At 52.8% G+C, this 20,896-nt stretch overlaps 1 protein-coding gene across 3 annotated transcripts in view; it reads right to left on the reverse strand.

Moving 5' to 3' along the window:
• PLXNA4 (plexin A4) overlaps positions 1-20,896 on the reverse strand; it is a 627,343-nt gene that overhangs the window by 390,145 nt on the left and 216,302 nt on the right. For all 3 annotated transcript variants that reach the window (XM_060108908.1, XM_060108911.1, XM_060108910.1), the window contains exon 2: positions 7,310-8,562. In XM_060108908.1, the coding sequence (XP_059964891.1) occupies positions 7,310-8,562 (1,253 nt within the window). The remainder of the gene's footprint in view (positions 1-7,309; positions 8,563-20,896) is intronic.

Below are 20,896 nucleotides of genomic sequence, written 5' to 3' on the forward strand. Positions count from 1 at the left end.
AGGATACGTCACAGAAAGAGGGAGCCTCAGGGATGACTGTGCCCAGAGTGTGAGTGGAAGTGAGAGAGTGAAACACAGCAGAGAGCGACAGACACACAGAAACGACGGGGAACAGACACCATGAGAAAGTGATTCATATATCCAGAGCAGAGAGGATGCATGTGAACACGTGGGTGTGTGTATAGGGGTGTATGCCTCTGTGCAGGGCTTCATGAAGTCGTTCTCTCGGTGTTAGGACATGGCATTGCCGGCCTCACATCCTAACCACCGCTCGGTAAACCCCGCCCTGAGGTCGTGGCAGCTGTCTGTGTTAACTGTCTGCAGATGTGATTCCTGGGTCTCGTCACCCTCCCTGCTGGTCCAATGGGCTCCAGGGTGGTGTCCTGGGAGGTCATGCCCAGCCTAGGAGGCCAGCCTCAAGCCCCTTCCTCTCATCAGGCCCAGCATATCACCCAGGGCTCAGCCACCATCCTGGCCCCCAAAGCACCACGTGTACCTGGCTGAGACGCAACTTTAATTGCAAATTCTGCTGGCCAGAGAGAAAGAGGTGGGTGTCCTTTTCACCTGAATACCTGGAACAGGAGCCACCTCAAGGGGAGGGGGGGAAACTTGAATAAAGACAGGGTCTGTGGTATGGCAGCACCTCCCAGCCCACTGCTAAAACACAAGTCTGGAGTACGGGGTCAGTGGGCTGTGAGGGGTGAGGGGTGAGGGGTGAGGGCCTGGGCTGATGTGGAAGGAGATTTGTGATGTGTGCTGTCACTGGGACTTGAGTGTGGTGTATGCGGTGCATGTTTAATGGCCCCCGTGTGTGTGTATGTGTGTGTGTGTGTGCGTGCGCGTGTGTGCGAGGTGAACTGGAGTTGGGGAAGGAGGCATGGGGGAGACAGGAGCAGAAGTTCCAGGACTGCCGCTGAGCAGAAAGAGAAAGGCCTGCCTTGCGCCACAAACAACAGGACATACCCATCCAGTCAGAGCTGCACTTCCTGCTGACAGGAAAAGAAAACAGCCCGAGCAGACGGGCAGAAACCGGCACCCGGAGCCTGGGGTGGCTGCCTGGCCATTCCGGATACGCACTCTGGTGGAGTTTCAGGATCCCAGGCGCCAGACCGAACGGCGTGACCGTCCAGGCTGGGCTGGGAGGCCAGCCCGCGTCCAGGGGGTGACCCTGTCTCCTCCCAGGGCTGCCCTGCCGGAGAGCAATGGATATGAACCACAGCAACAGCACACACAAACGGGGTTCTCCTTTCCCACTCGCCGCTGCTGGATATGAAGCGAAGCTTGGGGTTGAAAATAAAAAGCTCGGTCCCAGGTGCCTCTGTGAACCTTGCGAGACTGAGCAGGGCTGGTGAGTAAACCCTGAACTCAGGCAGGCACCTGGTCTGGCAATGGCTCTCAGTCAGGGGCTTCTGGAAATGTGAGGGGTTTCCTAGTCCCCGCAGTGACTGCAGAGTCCAGTCCCATTGGCACTTAGTGCTGCAGGGCCCAGCAAGGCAAACGCCCTGCAATGCCAGACGGCTCTGTGCCGTGCATCATCCCAGCCCAGGTACCACCTCTGCGTCATGGAGAAACACCAGCGGGAAGAGCACCTGGCTGAGAATTAGGATGCAAAGAAGGCTCTAGTCCACCAGCTACATTACCTTCAGTGAAATACTTGACTTTTCCGTTCCTCCATCTCCTCAACTGGACAGGATGTCTGCCTTTCCTATTATCCCGAGAACTGCTGAGAGAAGAGGAGGCGATGAAGCCCTTTGTAAACTGTCAGGCGCCACACGGACTCCCCAGGGGGACTGTCGGGCGGCTCGGAGGCCACTACTCTCTGCCCCCGCTACTGAGGCTGGACAGGTGTGAGGCGGTCACGCCGGTGACAGTCTCCGCCCCACGGACCGACATCTTCTAAATTCCGCTCCACGCACCGGACATCTTCTAAGTTCCGCCCCACGCACCGACGTCTTCTAAGTTCCGCCCCACGCACCGGACGTCTTCTAAGTTCCGCCCCACGCACCGACGTCTTCTAAGTTCCGCCCCACGCACCGACGTCTTCTAAGTTCCGCCCCACGCACCAACGTCTTCTAAGTTCCGTCCCACGCACCGACGTCTTCTAAGTTCCGCCCCACGCACCGGACATCTTCTAAGTTCCGCCCCACGCACCGGACATCTTCTAAGTTCCGCCCCACGCACCGGACATCTTCTAAGTTCCGCCCCACGCACCGACGTCTTCTAAGTTCCGCCCCACGCACCGACGTCTTCTAAGTTCCGCCCCACGGACCGACGTCTTCTAAGTTCTAAGTTCGAGTCTTGAGGGGGCGAATAAGCAGCTGATTTTTGCTCATCCAGGCTTCTCAGCACTAAAGCTGATGCTGCCTGACTCCTACATCCATTTCTCAACTTAGGGAAGACTTAAGTGGCATGAGTGACAGTCACTCTCATGGCCACAGCCCTCGTTCCTGACACACATGCGTCTCTCTCCTGGACTCCTAGGCTCCTGGAGACTGATGCCATGTCATGATTCTTGGCACCAACCAGGAGAGGGTACATTGCCAAGGGCCTAATGAGAGTTTCATCCATTCATTAACTCATTTGGAGGCAGAAGGGCTAGTGTCCCGTGAGGTGACCCCAAAGACTGAAGAAAGGGTGAGGAGATATAGATAGCCGTGCCCGGGGGCCTCCAGGACACCGGCCCTCTCGGCCCGCATAGAACACAAGAGCCTTGGGCCTCAACAGCACAGCCTCCAGCCCAGCAGTCCCACTGCAGGTCAGGAGTGTCGGGGCTCCCAGAAAGGGGCTGAGAGCTGTCGCCTTGGCCTGCTCAGGGCCGTGGCACATGACAAGAGCCTCAGGCTATGAGCTCCTTGTCTCAATTGTCACTGCTCTGCAGACAGAGGGTTTGGGGACCTCAGAGAGCAGCCTTCCAAGGCACCAAAGATAGAGACCATCTCAGGGCTGAGCAGCAGAAACAAAGAAATTACATCATTATCCTTAACCCCGCCCCTGGATGCTCACCAGCAAAAGGCCTTAGGGTGATTACAGTCTCCCAAGTCCTAAGACACACTTGGAGGAGCCCTGGCTGATCCCTCTAGGACCCTCCTTCTGCACAGGCCCTCCTGAGGTCCTTAGAGTAATTTTTCAGACGCCAGCCCGTTTGTTCTTGGATACCTCTTTCCATCCAAGCTGGGAAAAAACAGGACACAAGAAAGAATGGTAGGGCTTCCTTGGTGGCACAGTGGTTGAGAGTCTGCCTGCCGCTGCAGGGGACACGGGTTCGTGCCCCGGTCCAGGAAGATCCCACATGCCGCGGAGCAGCTGGGCCCGTGAGCCATGGCCGCTGAGCCTGCGCGTCCGGAGCCTGTGCTCCGCAACGGGAGAGGCCACCACAGTGAGAGGCCCGCGTACCGCAAAAAAAAAAAAAAAAAAGGGCCAGAAGGCAAAACTGTACGTTGCTTCCATTCCCCCCCCCTCCCCCAAGCACCAGCAAACACCTGGGCTGCTTCCCCAGCCTCTACACCCAACGCCCACTCCAGGATTTTCGTTTGCAACATGCGCTGACTTTCACAGGGACACAGTCCCAAGAGGAGGACACTCCCGGCCGGCTGGCCCTTATCTGTGATAGGGGCTCAGCCAGCCTCTCTGGTTCTCCTGGAATAGAGACAACAGGTTGCTCCCTGGAGGCCTGCAGATCGAGCTCCAGCTTCCCAGCCCTAAGCTTCTCCCCCCAGCTGGTCACCAGGCTGTGGGCCACCACGTGGCTCCACCAACGCCCCATGCATGGCAGGCTCCGACCCCATTTTCCCTGAACACAGCCAAACACAGCTGGGACCTGGGGAGGGGGTGGAGCCTCAGGGCTCATACTACTGCCTGCTCTGAGTCCTGGAGGCATGAGTTCAGGGGAAGGAATGTGAATCCCAGGAAACGAAGAGACCAGAAAAGCCTGAAGAGCACCATGGAACAAGCATTCTAGCTTAGGAAATTAGGACAACAGGAGCACAATAAAAATGAGTCACTGGGCAAAAGGTACAAAATACCGGTTATAAAGTAAGTCCTGGAGATGTAATGTACAGCATGGTGACATAGTGGATAATACTGTACTGTATATTTGAAAGTTGCTAAGGGAGTAGATCTCGAAAGTTCCCATCATAAGAAAAAGAATGTGTTACTATGTATGGTGATGGGTGTTAACTATAGACTCTTCTGGTGATCATTTTGCAATATATACAAATATTGAACCATTATGCCGTACACCTGAAACTAATACAGTGTTACATGTCAATTATATCTCAGTTTTAAAATGAACCACTTTTCAAGCTCTTTGAGTTGTAACTATGACAAAACCCACAAGGGACACCCAACCCTACAAAAAACAAGTCCTCAAGTCAGCCTCCTGGGCTTTATGCTCCCCTCCCCCACTTTCCTGCAGCTGAAACGCCGCGGGACAGAGGCCACCTGAGAATTGGTTCCCCTTCCCAGGCCTCAAGGGAATCCTGGACTCAGAGGCAAAAAAGAACTCTAGAATTCATCTCATCCCTCCCCTGCCTCAAGGTAAGAAGGCAAGAAGGAAAGGAATCCAACGGCCTTGTGAATGAATGAGGGCAGGAAAAAGCTGGGTTTGCAAACTCTGAGGAGCCTGTGAGGGCTCCTCAACGGGGACACTCAGGAGCCTGGCCTGCGTGGTCTGAGCTGAGGCCAAAAGAACCGTAGCCAAGCCCCAGAGCAAACTAACTCGAGTATGGGCTGAATCAAAGGAAACTGATACTGTGCATTAAAAGCTGGTGTGGCCTTTTCGACGGGCTGGGGAGACAGCCTCAGCCCTGTGCGGAGCTCCTGGCCTCCTCCTTTCTGCTCTCAGCCCTGAACTTGCCTCGAACTTGAAAAGGCGAATTAAAGCCCAAAGAAAAATCAAAAGCTTGCTATCTGGCTCCATTACTCCCAGTCCTGGCACTAGCCTGTCTTGCAAAGCTGCCTTCCCTCTGTTCTCTCCAAGGCCGACCAGGCGGATGTTAGGACCTGCAGCTCTGCAGGCTCCCGTGATGAATTTGGCTTTTTGTACTGTGGCAGGGAGCAAGGGCGAGACAAATGCTTGCCCATGGGCAGCCAGGCTGATCTCCGCAGCTGATTTTACTCCCAAAAGCATTGCCCAAAAAGACAGGATTGGAGAAAGTTTTCTGCAGTAAAAATAGCCAACCCCTCTGATCTCAAAAGAACTAGCTGTTTAGTAAGCACACAGCAGAAGCTTGCTATTTTCTAACACAGGTGTATATATGAGTGCTTGTGAGGGTATTTCTTGTGTACGTGCACATGCATGTGTGTAGGAGTGTGTATGTATGTGCACGTGTGCAAGCGTGGTGGCGAGAGGCAAGGGGGGTGGTGGTTCTCTTCAAATGCGGTCTCTGCTATTCACTCACAAATTCTATGACCGGGGGCAACTCATTCAAGTTGTTGGGCCTCAGAATGAAGGTACAGACCAAGGGATCTCTGGGCACCTTCCCCATGCCAACACTCTTTAGGGCATCTCCCCAGGGACCTACGTCTGAGTGTGTAATATACATACACAAAGCACACCTCCTGGCCTGTCACTCATCGCCTTCATGTGGGAGCAGTCCACGACCCCCAAGTTCATAAACTAGTCTCACAGACTCTCTTGAGTGGATCACCTACTGCCCAAACCAAAGTCTCCAAAAGATATGTCACCTGCTAGGGCTCAGCACATACAGGGGACTCCCCTCAGTTCTCTGGCCTGGCAATGATAGTCAACGTGTTGCTTCCTTCTTTGGTGCGTGGTGCCTCTCCCATTTCCTTTGCGACACTAGGGGTCTCCTGGCTTTCCAGAACCCCCAAGAAGAAACGGCATCTTTTAGTATCAGCCCAGGTAACTGGAAAACTCACCACCAGAAAACAGCCTAAGCCTAAACGCTAGGGCACCAAAGAGAAACCTTGGGGCACAAGTGAGTTCCTTCTTTCTCCTCCCTCTCCCCTCCCCCTCCCCCAAACCCCACAGCCCCGAGGAATGGCCTCACTGCGTGCTGGAGGTATGGGTGCCAGTGCCCTCTGAGGTCTGCTTGGCAAGCAGCCATATTTCATGAAAAGAAACCTGCACTTCTTAAATCAATCCAAGTACATTTTCCTAATATGGAATTCCACCAAAGTTTGACTAGGAGTCAAGAATCACATCCATGCCCGTGCATACGTCTACCTGATGACTAAATTGTCCTTTCTTCTCCCTACATTAAGACTATAGGATAGACTTTCTCCAACTAGGTTCATAATTTTTCAACTGGACAATAAAAAAGAAAAAGGGAAAGGAAAGTGACACGGGGCATAGAAGATGCCAACAGCTGAGCCTTCCAAGTCACTTTAAGAATGGTTGAGAAAAAAACAACAATGAGGATGAACAGAAGTCAAGCCACAGAAAGGCAGATGCTTTTCACATTGGGTCACAAGTGAGTTATGTTGGGAGAGGCAGGAGGCTGTGTCATCCGTGGCACCGGTCGTTGCCCAGCAGTTCCGAGGTCCGGTCTGTCCCTCAGGGCCCACGGGCCCTGGGCAGGCCTCCTAAACCAACCCTTCATTCTCCCCGTCCCCTGGTTTCCTTCAGCCCTCTGTCACCCAGCACTGCTCCATGGCTGCTCTGGACACCGTGACATGTTTCTTCCATGAGCCTGTGCGCACGGAAGATACTTAATAAATACAGTTTTCCAAGCAAGCTTAGAAAACTGTTTTCCCCTCTATGTTCACTGGACTCTCACCCTACTTCTTCTGATCTTATCTTCCCATTTCCTAAAGCTACGCAGGGGCTACAAACGTACCTCTCCTGAAGTTCTACATCCACCCCAAACGTAAAATGACTGCCTCCCTACTCCCGGTACTGGTTTTACTCTAAGCCCTGCCTCCACCACCCACTGTTTTTATTCTAAGCCCCCAGGAGAGTGACTTGCAGCATGGTCGGTAAGAAGGTGGGTACACCTCTCAAGTCACCGCATACGACAGTGCGGCCTTCAAGAACGCCCGGTGCACGTGGCATCTATAGCACACAGCTCCACCTATTCCAGCCCCTCCTCTTGCAGCCAGTGAGCCAACCAGAAGAGAGAAAAGTGCTGATAGGACATCTGTATTTAGCTCCAGCTCTGACTCTTCTAAGCTCAGTGCCATGGTCACAGCAGGCTTGAGCTGGTGATTATCCGAGTCCAGTGAGACCCAGAGGTGGGACATACTTGTCTCATCTACAAAATGGGACACATGATTCACACCCCATGGAGGCCACAGCCTAGGTCCCGACACCGTGCCATCCCGGCCCACAGGCCCTCCCCGGACTCACCGCGCTGCTGCAGGGAATGTCCTTCACCTTGAGCCAGGCCAGGTCCAGCGTGCCCTCGCCCCGATAGCAGGACTGCAGCCGTTCCTTAATGCGGTCATTGATCCGCTTCAGGACGAAGATGCACAGGGCCGACTCGTCCAGGGATTTCATTTTCCGCTTCTGGCCTTTGGAGAAGACGGTGAAGAGGAGGTCGTCCTCTGGGCGAACCCCGAGGGTCCGGGCGAGCACGGCCCCAGCTTTGGACAGGTAGGCAGCCTGCAGCAGGCGGTACTCCACCCCGCCATGCTCACAGCCAATGGGCACCTCCACGTAGGAGTTGAAGGCCGTGTCCTCCTTGCAAAGTCTCACGAGCTTAGACGTATAAACCTGCTCCTTTGTGGTGGAGCCGGGGGGAGACACCATCTCAGGCTGAAGCGTCAAAAAGTAGACAAAGTTGCCGCTGCTGAAGCCATAGACGTAGTAGATATCAAAGTCGGGAATGACGGTGAAAGTGTCCGAAGGAATCTTGATCATCGAGGCCACAAACTCATCGTGGAAGACATACGCGAACATGCCATCCGCCTCTGAGTTCTTGGTCAGTTTCCGGCTGGAGATGGTGGGGAAATACTCCGGCTTCCCGTCCACGGCCGTGGCAATGAAGAGCTTGTCGTCCAGGTTGTTGTAGGAGACGATCACCCCAAAGACAGAGCCACTCTCGTTGACCCCCGACAGGTAGTGCTCCTTCTTGTGGAAAGGCTCCCCCAGCTTGAAGAGGTCCTCCAGCCTGAGCAGCTTGCAGATGCCTTGGTACAGGCTCCCGCAAGCGATCAGCCTGTTCTCCTTGTAGTCGATCAGGAGCATCTTGTTGACATTGTTGGTGGTGGTCAGGGGCTCGTTGCACGTCTGGACAATGCGGGGAGGGTAGCACTTGGGGTTGTCCTCGTCCGGCCCGGTCTGGTGGGTCACCAGGACCTTCAAGTCACTGGAGAGCTTGTAGATCCGATTGACGGCCCCCACGTAAATGTGCCCTGTCCTCTCGTCCACCACCAGGTGGTTGAAGCTCTCGGCGGGCTCCCCGCGGAACGTGACCAAAGACCGCTTCTGGGGCAGCAGGGGTGGCTGCTGGGGGAGCAGAGTGGAGGAGCCCATCCCCACCATTAGGAGGTGGGAGAGCAGGCAGGTCCAATTCCAAGGCATGGCTTTCATTTCAGAGACGCGTCCTCGGGTCACGGTCACACTCGGCACAGCAGTGTCGAGGGAGGGGTGCAGGCTCCCTACGGCGGGGGGAAAGGAAAGACGTGATGCTGGTTGACAAAGGCAGAGACTTAGTTTCACCCCACAGCTTGTCTGGCTGGGCCCTCAAAGCATCCTGCACACGCTGAAACAGACCTGCAGTGGGGGACGCTGGGGCCAAGGGAGCCAGTCCCCAGTGTGTGGGTATGAGTGCCCAAGCTGGGTGGCAGCAGGAGGGCACTTCAGTAATAGCACTAGTAACAAGACTAGCAACAGTGACAACAACGATAACGGTGATGATGGTGATGATGATGATGATAAACAGCCATTGCCCACAGAACGCCTGATTTTGCACCAGCCACGGTCCAGCACCTCCCAGAGACTCTCATTTCATCTTAACAAACCCTCAATGCAGAGCATCTTCCATCTGCCCCTCCAGATCTGCTCTCGACCCTTCTCCATGCCCAGGAGGCTGACCTGTATGGACTATACCTCTGCAGGCTCCTTGCCCTTGGGCCTGGTTAGGTGCAGCCAGTGGGGAGAATCAGCCGAAGCCCAGTGGGAGGGGGAGAGGCTAGGAGGAGGGGAGGGGGGCTGCAGGTCCTGGGAACCACCTCCTGCCCGCCTCCCTTTGGTCCTAGGGGAGGGAACGGGCCTCAACGTTCTCGCCCCCAAACACTGCCCTGCCTCTAAGGAGACACGTGTCAAGACCCCCTCTATTAACCTTTGTGCAAATGACCTGATTTGTATGTACAATGTTTCCTGCCGGGCCCCTGACTAGGAGCCTTGTGATATAAGTACTACTGACACTCCCACCTTACAGCCGAGGGGAGTAATCCAGGTTGCACAGCTAAAAGCCCTAGAGGCCAACTGAAACCAGGACCAGGACTGTCCAAGTCCATGGCAGACTCTCATGCTGTCCTGCTAAAACATCTCAGTTTACCCCAGCCAGGCACAGACGGGGACGTCCACCAGTGACTGTTTATGCACAGAAGACTAGTTCAAACAACCGTTTTGGGGGCTGTCCATTACAGCCCTGGCCCTCTGGGTCTGCACCTACTGCAGGGGAAGCTTCTCCTTTGCACCTCCCCCCTGCTGGACAGTGCATGAGGCCAAATTAACAACCCACATCCCGGATCCCTTTACTCTGAGGCAGCCACCAGGTCCTCTGGGCGCACTGCCCAGGTCTGAGCCCCAGTGTCATTTTGTATTTTTCATTTTTTTTTAAGTCTTTACTGAATTTATTACAATATTGCTTTTGGTTTTTTTTATGTTTTGCTTTTTTGGCTGCGAGGCATGTGGGATCTTAGTTCCTCGACCAGGGATCAAACCCGCACCCCCCGCGTCGGAAGGCGAAGTCTTAACCACTGGACCGCCAGGGAAGTCCCCCGACGTCATTTTAATGAGGCAGGTCTTGGCCGCTGCCCAGGGTGAGGCCTCCTTTGAGACGTTTTCATTAAAGGCAGAGAACAAATGCTTTAAGAAAAGTGGTCAAGTAAATAAATAAATAAACAAATAAGCAAATAAATAAATAACTCCCCGTGGAACAAAATAGCTTTCCATCCTAATGGTCTCATTCATTTCTATTCAAGATTCTTTTCTGCGTGTGTTTCCAGAGGACGGCTTCATATTTCTTCCAGTTTGGGAGAAATCTGGGCAGGAATGGCCTACATCTTATTCGGAGACATCTCAGCTCTGTGGGATTTCTCTCATTTCCCCCTCCCAAACAACTCAGAAACAAGGTAATGGAAAGAGGTAGATGGCTGAGCCAAAGAAACCTATCTGCCCCTCCCACAAGCAGAGAGAGCACAAGGTTAGATGGAAACCAAGAGAAGAAAGAAGAAGGAAAGCAAAACAAACACTTGACGTCATCAGCTGACAATGACATTGACATTGACGTTTTCATTCCCAATGAAAACCACAAACATTCTCAAGAAAACATCAGAGGAAGGAAACTGGCACACCCAGGACCAACAGCAGTCTTGTGAGCGGAGGGCCTTCATCTCTTCCCCCACATGGCAAACGTAGGCTTAGGGCACATTCCAAACGAGCAAGACACCATGGATCCAAGGATGGCCGAGGCTGGACCAGGCCCTTGAAAAACCCAGAGTCAGGGGGGCAGACACCGCCAGAATCCAATTACTCAGACGGTGAAACGTTACATGACGGACTTCGAGAGCTCAGGTGAGGACAGCTGACCTCTAACCCCGGGCTAGGGAGCAAGAAGAAGGCTGTGGGAGGCCTTGGAGAGGCGATGGCACTTGGGCTGAGCCGTGAACTTGGAGAGGACCTGCAGAGCTGGAAAGGAAGGGCCTCCTTGGGAAGGGGTCCATGAAGCCACAGCAAGGGCATTTCAACCAGGGTGAACGCCAGGAAGAGTGTGTCTGGAAAGCGGGAGGAGATAGGGCTGGAGAGGGAGCCAGGACCTCGTCAGGGTGCCCCTGGGAGGTTGAGACTAAGACGCACAGTGCTGAGGGAAGAAACTTAAAGGAAAAGAGCTCAGCCGCCGCTCCCAGGGAGAAGCCTCCGCGCTCCTGTCGATTTAGCCTTTGCTTAAAGAACTGAGTTTGGAGCTGAGGCCTGTGAGCTCCGTGGGGGTAGTGGGGGGCCCTGCCTTGCTCACTAGTGTGTCCACAGTGCTAGACCCACACCTGACATGGAGTGGAGACTCAAGAACTCTTTCCTGACTGGCAGGAAGAGGGGCTGGAGGCGAGGAGGAGCATCAGCATCTGTGCATCATTCATGGGACCCCAGGCCCCAAGGCAAATGCTTGCACACCCATTACCTCACTCCTCAGACAACTGTTCGCTGGGGTCAGGAGTGTCTGACCTGCTTTTCAGGTGAGGAAACTAGCTCTGCAATAGCATATGGCTCATAAGTGGCAGAGCTGGGGTTGAAACCCAGCTTTGCATCATTGCAAAGCCCGTCCTATTTCTAGGAAAGCACAATTCCAGAGCCCTCAGAAGCCCAGTTTAACCCACATAAGTTCCCCCCCACAGAAATCCCAGGACATCACCCGGCAATACCAGCTCTATAGGAGGAAAGCAAAGCCCCTGGAGACTCCCAGGGACTCCCAGGGCATAACCTCACAAGTCATGCCCATCACAGTGGGCACAACTGTTTCCCTCTGAAAGCATTAAGGGCTGGAAAGTGCCCGGCACAGGGCTTCTCCTGGCCCGAAGTAAGTGCTTCTTAAGCGAGAGTTGTTATTGTTGACAAGGGTGAAAGAAGATGAAAAGGATTAGAATCAAAAAATGCCCGATGGCACCATCTCTGTTAGAGTGAAGAGGGGTCAGGAGGTCAGGCTGGTTCATCATGAATTGCCTGGGCAAATCTAAATATCAGAGAAGAATCTAGAAGTTTTTGAGCTGAAAGAGATGATCCAGTTTGATGATTCCCAATCCCTGATTTTATTTTATTTATTTATTTTTTTAAATTTTATTTATTTATTTATGGCTGTGTTGGGTCTTCGTTTCTGTGCGAGGGCTTTCTCTAGTTGCGGCAAGTGGGGGCCACTCCTCATCGCGGTGCGCGGGCCTCTCACTATCGCGGCCTCTCTTGTTGTGGAGCACAGGCTCCAGACATGCAGGCTCAGTAATTGTGGCTCATGGGGCGAGGTGCTCCGCGGCATGTGGGATCCTCCCAGACCAGGGCTCGAACCCGTGTCCCCTGCAGTGGCAGGCAGATTCTCAACCACTGCACCACCCGGGAAGCCCCCAATCCCTGATTTTAGTGATGAGGAAGCTGTGATCCACAGAAGTTAAAGGACCCGCAGGAGGTCGCATAGTGAGTTCATGGTGGGGAGGGGATTAAGCTCAAGTCCCTGGCCTCCTAGTCCAGGGCTCTTCCCACGTCTCCTGACTTTACCTGAACCCACTTCAGCACCTGCTCCCTGGCCTTTGTCTGCAGGAGCCCGCTCTTTGGGTGCCATATTCTCTGCTGCCTAACGCAGCTCTCAGAACACCACTGCCAACAACCAGATTCCAGCAGGGCTGGTCATCCTCACTCCAGACAGGCAGGTGCGGATCAGGCCTCAGCCACCGACCCTCTGGAGGGAACTTTTGGCCGTCCCTGTATTGGAACCTGCCAAGCCCCGGGAAAGTGTGCCTGCCACACCCCGCCTTACTGTACACACTCACGGACCCACAAGCCAATCAACAGCTCTCTGCTTTGCAAGAGGCAAGACGAGGAAGCCTGTAATTATAAATTTACTGAGCAGAAAGGTGCCAGGCCTCATTCTCCATCTTGTACACAGACACAGGAGACACAGTTATGCATCTCAAACACTTGTCACCCTCATCTGGGGACGCCGAAATTACTGCGCCTGGAGAGGGGGGAGCCCACAGAAAATGATGATGTGTGATAGGAATAACCAGCCTCTCATTCTACACACCACGAGAGACGCGGATTAGCAAACAAACAAGAGAAATGGAACAAACAAGAGAAATGGAAGAGAAGGGGGAGCTAGCAGGGATGTGGGCTTCAGCTTGCCTCACCAGAGACCCCACCGGGCACTGCCACAGCGGTGAGCCGGCTGCAGCCCTCCTACCCCAGCACAGGACCCACAGATGAGCAGAGCTGCCCACCCCTGCCCTCCAGGGCAGCCTGAGGCTCTCCGTCCTGGCAAAGCTGGACGTCTCCAGTTGTGTCCGTTCCATCTATCCATGTAAGTGATGACTCAACCTAGGAAACCCTCATTGAGATTCCAGGTCCCATCCACCTCTCTCAGGTCATCATTCAGCTGTTTTTGTTTTTGTTTTTTTTAAGATTTTTTTGATGTGGACCATTTTTAAAGTCCTTATTGAATTTGTTACAATACTGCTTCTGTTTTATGTTTTGGTTTTTTGGCCACAGGGCATGTGGGATTTTAACTCCCGGACCAGGGATCGAACCCGCAAACCCTGCACTGGAAGACAAAGTCTTAACCACTGTACCGCCAGGGAAGTCCCTCAGCTGGTTTTAAAACAAAAGTATCAGAGGTAGCATTCAGCCCAATTCTGACTCTTCAAGGCAAATAATGTAACCGGGTCATCCCAAGATGGCCCGGAAGGACTCACTGAACTAGGTAGGGTGGGAATGGGACGGGAAGACAGAACTGAAAGTCTCTGAATCAAACCCAAACACTCTGCTGTTTCCCCCTCTTTGAAATCAAATTTTAATTCTGAATCATCTCAGGGGAGATGGGACTCATTTTTAGAAGCTGATCATCATTTTGATTAGAGAAATTGGGGCTTTGTTTTGTGTGGCAAGTGGTGAAGCGCTCAAACTAATTTTCATGAAATAGCATCATCTTCTCAGATTCCTGAGTGGCACAGAAGAAAGTTATTATACCGTAGTTTAAAAATAGCAATTACCTCACGAAATTACTTTAGAGTTTACAAAGTGTTTTCACATATATTATCTCATTCTGATTGTACTGTACTTGGCAACGCTGTTAGCTAGAAGAGGCATTTGTAAGTATACGGCCTCTATAGATAAGGAAACAGAGGCATGAGCAGGGACAGGTCCTGGCTGGGGTCACACCCAGTGATAGTGTGACTTGGCAATCTGTTCAAGTCTCCCTCGGTGGCACGCGGTACCTTCCCTGACCCTCTGGACAGAATCCTGTTTTCCTCAGGATGTTTGCCATGGGATAATAGAACATCCAGAAAATGTCTTCTAGGATGATGTTTCAAAAGACAAGTCATAATCCAGCATCAGTCTAGTAACCTGCGCAGGTTACAGGTACTTTTTTAATGAAATAAAATAGAAGAGAAAAATAAGAGTATGCCACATTTGGGAAGGATAAGACTTTTGTGAGACTTTTGTTTCAGCCACATATGTGTATGCGTGAGTGTGATGTAAGCATACTTCTTACTGTCGGTCACTGTGATGGTGAATTTGATGTGTCCACTTGGCTGGGCCACCGTGCCCAGATATGTGGTCAAACAGTATTCTGGATGTTTCTGTGAGGGTGTTTTTGGATGAGATTAACATTTAAATCAGTGGACTTTGAGTGAAGCGGACTCTCCCCTAAAATATAAGTGTGCGGCTACCAGATCAGGTGAAGACTGAATAGAACAAAAGCCTGACCTCCCCAAGGCAGAGGGAATTCTGTAGCAGAAGCCCTTGGACTTGAACTATGACATGGGATCTCCTCTGAGTCTCAAGTCTGCGGTCCTACTCTGCTGATTTTGGACTTGGAGCCTCCATAATTGCATGACCTAATTCCTTAAAATCAATCTCTCTCTCTCTCTCGATATATATATGTAGTTTCTGCTTCTCTGGAAACTCTAATACAGTCATGATTCAAAAAAAAAAAAAAGAAAGACACTGTTAGAGATAGTAGACACTTGTTTTTTTTTTAATGAATTTTTCAAATACTTTGTTAGGTGAATTAAATATTAGATGAATTGTGTTTGATTATACAACTTTTTTTTAAGAAGATGTTGGGGGTAGGAGTTTTTATTAATTAATTAAGTTATTTTTGCTGTATTGGGTCTTCGTTTCTGTGCGAGGGCTTTCTCTAGTTGTGGCAAGCGGGAGCCACTCTTCATCGCAGTGCATGGGCCTCTCACTATCGCGGCCTCTCTTGTTGCGGAGCACAGGCTCCAGACGCGCAGGCTCAGCAGTTGTGGCTCACGGGCCTAGTTGCTCCGCGGCATGTAGGATCTTCCCAGACCAGGGCTCGAACCCGTGTCCCCTGCATTGGCAGGCAGATTCTCAACCACTACGCCACCAGGGAAGCCCTCTCTGTTGTTTTTGCTGTTGTTTTTGCTACCATTCATTTATCCTCTAGGGATCCGCCCCTTCACCCCCTCTCAGTCCAAAAGCGTCTGGGGAAATTGACTCCACCCCTGGTTCAAGGGAGGATACATGACCCGGGCCCAAACCAATCAGCACAGAGCAAGGGCAGGTCACAGAGACGAGTTTAGGGATGGGTACCTGGTTGGATCAGCATCTCTGGGAGGCAACAGACTTTGGATGGAGTGCTGAGGAAAAAGTCCTAGGTCTTCCATGGGCTGTGGCCTTGGAGAGGGGTGGGCTTAAGAACTGCGGACACCATCTGGTAACCAGGGGAGTGGGGTGGGGGGAGCCTGAAGAGAAGGAAGTTAAGTACGAACAGAGCAGAGCTGAGCCAGGGCATAGAAAGCCTGAGTCCCAGGTCCTGGTGACATCACACAGATGTCTAGATCACGTGCACTGAAGCCACCTCTATGCTTATACTTCCTGGCTATGTGAGCCAAAAATTCCCCTTTTGCATAAGCCAGTGAGGGTTCTGGCATTTGTTAATGAAAGAATCCTGACGCATACACAGAAAAATCCAGCCTTCCAGCCAAAAGAGTAAGGTGTCTCTCACCACATCCTCCCTAATAGACTTTTCTTTCACAAGAAGAAGCATGCCAACGAAATCTCAGTGTCCCACTGCCCCAGAGATAAACTAGAATTTTGCAAATAGTGCGGCTTTTTCCAGGTGAGTTTGGGTGTGTGTGCGTGTGCGCGCGTGTGCGTGTGTGTGTGTGCGTGTGTGTGCTGACTTTCATAACCCATCACGATGCTCCCCTGTCTGCTGGGCCTTTGCCTTGAGGGCTGTGCTGACAAGTCTCCTGGGATGCTCTCCACCTGTCCATGCCTCCGTGTCCTCGGCACAGGTGGCTTCCCCTGCCCAGGGTGACCACCGCACTCCCTTACCTAGGCCCTCACCCTTCCAGTGAAGCGTGTGTGACCCTGGCCCTGGTCTAGGGCAGCCCCCGCTGCATGTCCACCCAGGAACTCGAGATAGTCTCACATTCTACAACCACAAGCATCTCACATTCCACAAACACTGCTATATTTGCCCACTGGTGCTCCCTGCCATCTAAAAAAATGTGAGCTTCTGGAGGTCAGAAATGACTATGTATTTTTCACCACTCTTCTCTTCAGTTCCAAGCCCAGAGCTTGATATAGGGTCGGTATGTTGGGAATACATGAAGGAACGGATGGATGAATTATGAATGCATGAATGAATGATGAATGCCTAAACCAGGAACGGATGACGACTTCACAGCAGAGTGTATGAGGTGGGATCACCCACAGCTGAAGTAGCAAGTAAATCTTGGTGCTGAGCCACTTAGCCCAAACACACCATGCTGATTTCACCCTGCTCTAATCAGGGCTTAGAGCTACTTAAAATACCCACTTCTGCCCATTAAAAGCATGACTTCAAAGGCAACAGGGAAACTACATTTTTCAGACACAATTTACAATGAGAACTGCCGGTCCTCCAGCTGGAATATCATAACAGGTTGCCTTGCATCCACAAATTAAGACTTGAGAACCACTGCCCTACTTAGCAGAGGACATCAGCGCAGCCTATGTTGAGGAGAAGAAGCTGGGCCTGGAAACAAAACTGCGGCAAGGAAAACAGACAGCGCAGGAGACCCGGTTGCTGGAAGTCAGGATGCATTTGTTCATTCGGCCAATGAGTGCTGATGGATCACGTACCACGAGAGGGGTTCTCAGCTGGGTGCAAGGGCTACAGACACTCCACAGCAGACGACAGTAGCCCTGCCCTCCAATGGCTGAGGTCTCTTACTGGGTCCTGTAGCTTCCCCTTTGAGGTCAGCCGTAGTCACTGGCAAGCTCTGCCGAGCTCCACCTCCCAACCCCTCCTGGTTTCCTAGAAACCAGGAGCCTCATTCCCCTTAGTCCCCCTGACTGGGCTGCACTAGAGGTAATTCATTTCTTGCACAGGTGAGGCCAGGGGACAGGAAGCTAGCTATCCACCAAAACTGTGTGCTTCCCCACCCGTGCAGCTGCTGGTGTAAAGCTGTTGAAAAGAGATGGCTATCAGCTATGGCCTACACTTCTCGGCCTCTCCATTTCCACACAGTCTCCAGGTGTGACCGCATGACTGGTGAAGGAGTGTCATGGTGACACCTCCAGACCAAAGCAGGTAAGAAACAGATATGTCTTCTCGACAGATCCTTTTACCAGCTGGATAAACAGGATTCTGAGGCCCTGCAAGATGGGGGAGCCTCAAGATGGAAGGACCCAGCCACTAACCACAGACATCCAGGTCAGACAAGAAATAAACCACTCCTGGGACAAGGCTCTGAAATGGTGAACTTGTGTGTCCCAGCAGCTGGCACCACCCTAACAAACACAGGCAGAAACGCAGCCAGCACGCTGCCTATCAGAGCCGGATTCCAACCCGAGGCCGGGCACAGCGCCCCGTTCCCGCGGTGCCTCAGGCTGACCCCAGGGAAAGTCCTCTTTGGGTGTCAGTAGCTCCCTCCTTGTCCCCAAAGCCAGACCGCAAGTTGCCAAGCCCGGAGAGGTGGGAGATGGCCACGCCGATGGCTGCAGGGGAGAAATGTCTTCATGTTCCTCTGAAGTGGTCCTTCTGAAGTTTGGAACCAGGGAGGCACTGTGTGTGTGCAGCTAAGGGCAGTGAGGGGACTGGGGACACAGCCCAGGTCTCCTTTCTATTTCATCCAAGAAACACCAGCCAGCTCTTGATCCAAACCAGCAAAATGGAGAAAGGCCTTTGTGAGCTTCCTACTCCACTTTGTAATCTATGCATTCAGAAGAACATCGTAAGTAACCAGTATTTTTTCTTGTCTGCATTTCTCACTTGAAACTCTTGGTTTCTAGAAGTAGGAGCCATGAATTGTGATTTTCTTTCTTTTCCTGGAGGATTATATTTACATGGGACATCTGTGCCTGCCTTCTGAAGCCACGATGGGCATGCAGCCCCACGTGTGCTTCACTACCTAGTCCTGGCCTCTGCTGTCACCCCTCCTCCTTGTTGAGGTCTCAGAAATGACTGCCACATTCATAAGAGGAAAAGTGCCCCAGGGTGTGGGTGTCATAGTGCAATCCATCACTACCACTAGGGGAAAGATCAAGTCACAGTAACTGTCCTCCCAAGAGGAGGTCACAGCACTGTGACTGGACAGTCTTATGTGCAGGAGGGGGGACCCAGAAGGGTCAGCCTGGCCATAACCCAGCACAAAAGCGGAAGGCAGCCACAGCTGGGGCAGGTCCTAAGCCCAAGAATCAATCCCTCCAGTCTGCTTTCCCTCTGCTTCTGCTCTTTTGAGCCATGAGAAATGTGACATTGGTGGTCGGAGGAAGGGCTGGAGAAGGGCATGAAGGATGGGGAAAAGGGAGCCGTGGGGAGCCAGGCACAGGCTTAGCGTCCAGCCGCCAGGCAACCAGCCTGGTCCCTGGGAAACTCAGCACCAAGCTCAGCTACTTAATCCTTACTTTCCAGTTTATTAGAGAGGGCTGGGGGAACGTGATTACCATGGACAGAGCTTTTTGCAAGCAGCCTGGAAGAAGCTTCTGGAGGAGGGTGAGTCAGTGAGCCACCCCCATTCAGAGATTAGGTCCACGCCGGACCCCTGAGGCCGCCATCTATGGTTTCCCCTCCCCCAGGCCTCCCTATCCTTGGCCTTGAGGGAGCCCCCCAGGGTGCAGAACCACCTTTCCCTGGCCAAGTCTGCTGTTCCCAGCAGAGACGAGTGGGAGCTCCAGCGAGCCCAGGAAGCCCAAGAAGGAACTCTATTATTACACCGTGGCAGCCGTTTATATTCCAGGCACTGTGCTCGGGCAGGGGAGTCGCTAAGCCTCCAAGTCTGGCTGTGAGGCTTTAAAAACACAGCGCCCTCAATAGCAGCCTGGGCTGGGAGGACAGAATCGTCAGCTTCTTTCCAGTGTCTCATTTAAAGAAACCAGCCAGCCAGGAACCGGGGGGCAGAGGCACCAGCCGACTTGGCGTCAGTGTGATCACTCTCTTCCACCCCAGCCCTTGGCCCGGCCGGTGAGAAATGCCCTATCCAGGGGATTGGCTCCCAGTATCTTCTGAGGGTCCCCACTGGCCTCTGGAGGTGCAGAAATGGAGGCACATCATGGGAAGATGCTCAAGATACCCCAAAGCTGTGGCAAAGGCAGGATTTGTTGTCACTTTTGCTGCCCCAAGACCTGGGTGGACATTCGCGTCACAGAGAAGGGGCTTGGGGTCCACCATGTGCTGGGATAGTCATCTATCCGTGCAGCCCCGTCTCAGGCGTATGGCCCAGGGCGACGTGGATGGAAGACTTGCTTCGCTAACTGATCTTCACCTGGGAAGGAGGCCCCCTGCCGCTCTCCCAGCCACCCACTCCCCCACTCCCCTGGGCCTTGCCATCTTCCCTCGCTGGACTCCCAGCCGGGCACCAGAAAGCAAAGCCACATCACGTGGGCTTCAGGCTAATGAGCTCCTCTCTCGCGAGGCCCTTCTCTCCTGCCACGGTCGTGGGAAGGGGCAGGATATCCTTCGTGCAGAGGTTAACGTGTCAGCCACAGGCCCCCATAAGAGCCTCCCCTCCCTGAATCACAGCAGCAAGGATGCTACAGGTATCAGGAAGGGTCCTCCTCACTGGCCACAGTCCTGCTTTCTTGATGCCTCAGTTTCCCCATCTGTAAAATGGTGCTTCTGGAAATAGGGTGATGAGTCAAGGGAGATCATTATGTTTCTTTTTGGGCTTAAATCTAGGAGGAGTGAGACTGAAGCATTTCAGGCTTCATGGAGCACAGGCTGACGCTGATATGGGGAGGGTTCCACAAATGGCCTTTGCCATGAAATGGCGAGGAGGACAATACCCGGGGAGGGTGCGTTCACTGCAAAACACAAGGCTGGTGCTGAAGTCTCTCCTTCCAGTCTCTGTGCATCTTCACCTAAACTGGCTTTGTAGTGGCTGAAATCTAAGTTGTGAAGAGCCTTGGGAGAGCCCACTGCGGTCTAGTTCCACGACCTGCCCCCAGAGAACGCGGGGCATGCAGCTGTTAAGCGAGCCTCCATCACACTCCTTGGACCTATTTTCTCTCTCTCAGCAAGGACTGCTGGAGCAGGACACACTTTGTCCGCTCAGGCATTGGCCCATTCACTGAGTCAGAGCCTGGGGAGCAAGTTAACCTTTCAAGGAGGGACCCTCGCTGCTTGCGGCCTCTGAGGACCCCAACACTCGACAGTTGAGTGCAGAATCAGCAGGAGGCCTCCAAGCTCTGAAGCCATCCCACCCACGGAAGGGCTTAACTGATAACCCTGCCTATTCCACCTCCTATCTTTAGCAGGAGAAGGAATTTTAAAAGGAATGGAAATTCCCTTCTTTAGACTGGTAGAAATCTCTAAGTAAACTTTTCTGACTGAAAAAGGTCAACAGGTTTGGAAAGGATGCTAGAAGCAGGTTGCTAGGGGGAGCCAGATGGGAGCCCACTGCACTCAGCATCTCTCCCGGGTACCACTCTGCTCCCAAAATGCCTCCCCACCCCAGGCCATCACTGCCACCCCCAGCAGAGCACACCTGCTTCCCACAGCCCGGCCTCCTGCCTTCCAGCCCACAGGGTCCTCCTGAGGGAAGCTGGTGATGC

Source organism: Mesoplodon densirostris, chromosome 9 (genome assembly GCF_025265405.1).
Source record: "Mesoplodon densirostris isolate mMesDen1 chromosome 9, mMesDen1 primary haplotype, whole genome shotgun sequence".
Lineage (NCBI taxonomy): Eukaryota > Metazoa > Chordata > Mammalia > Artiodactyla > Ziphiidae > Mesoplodon > Mesoplodon densirostris.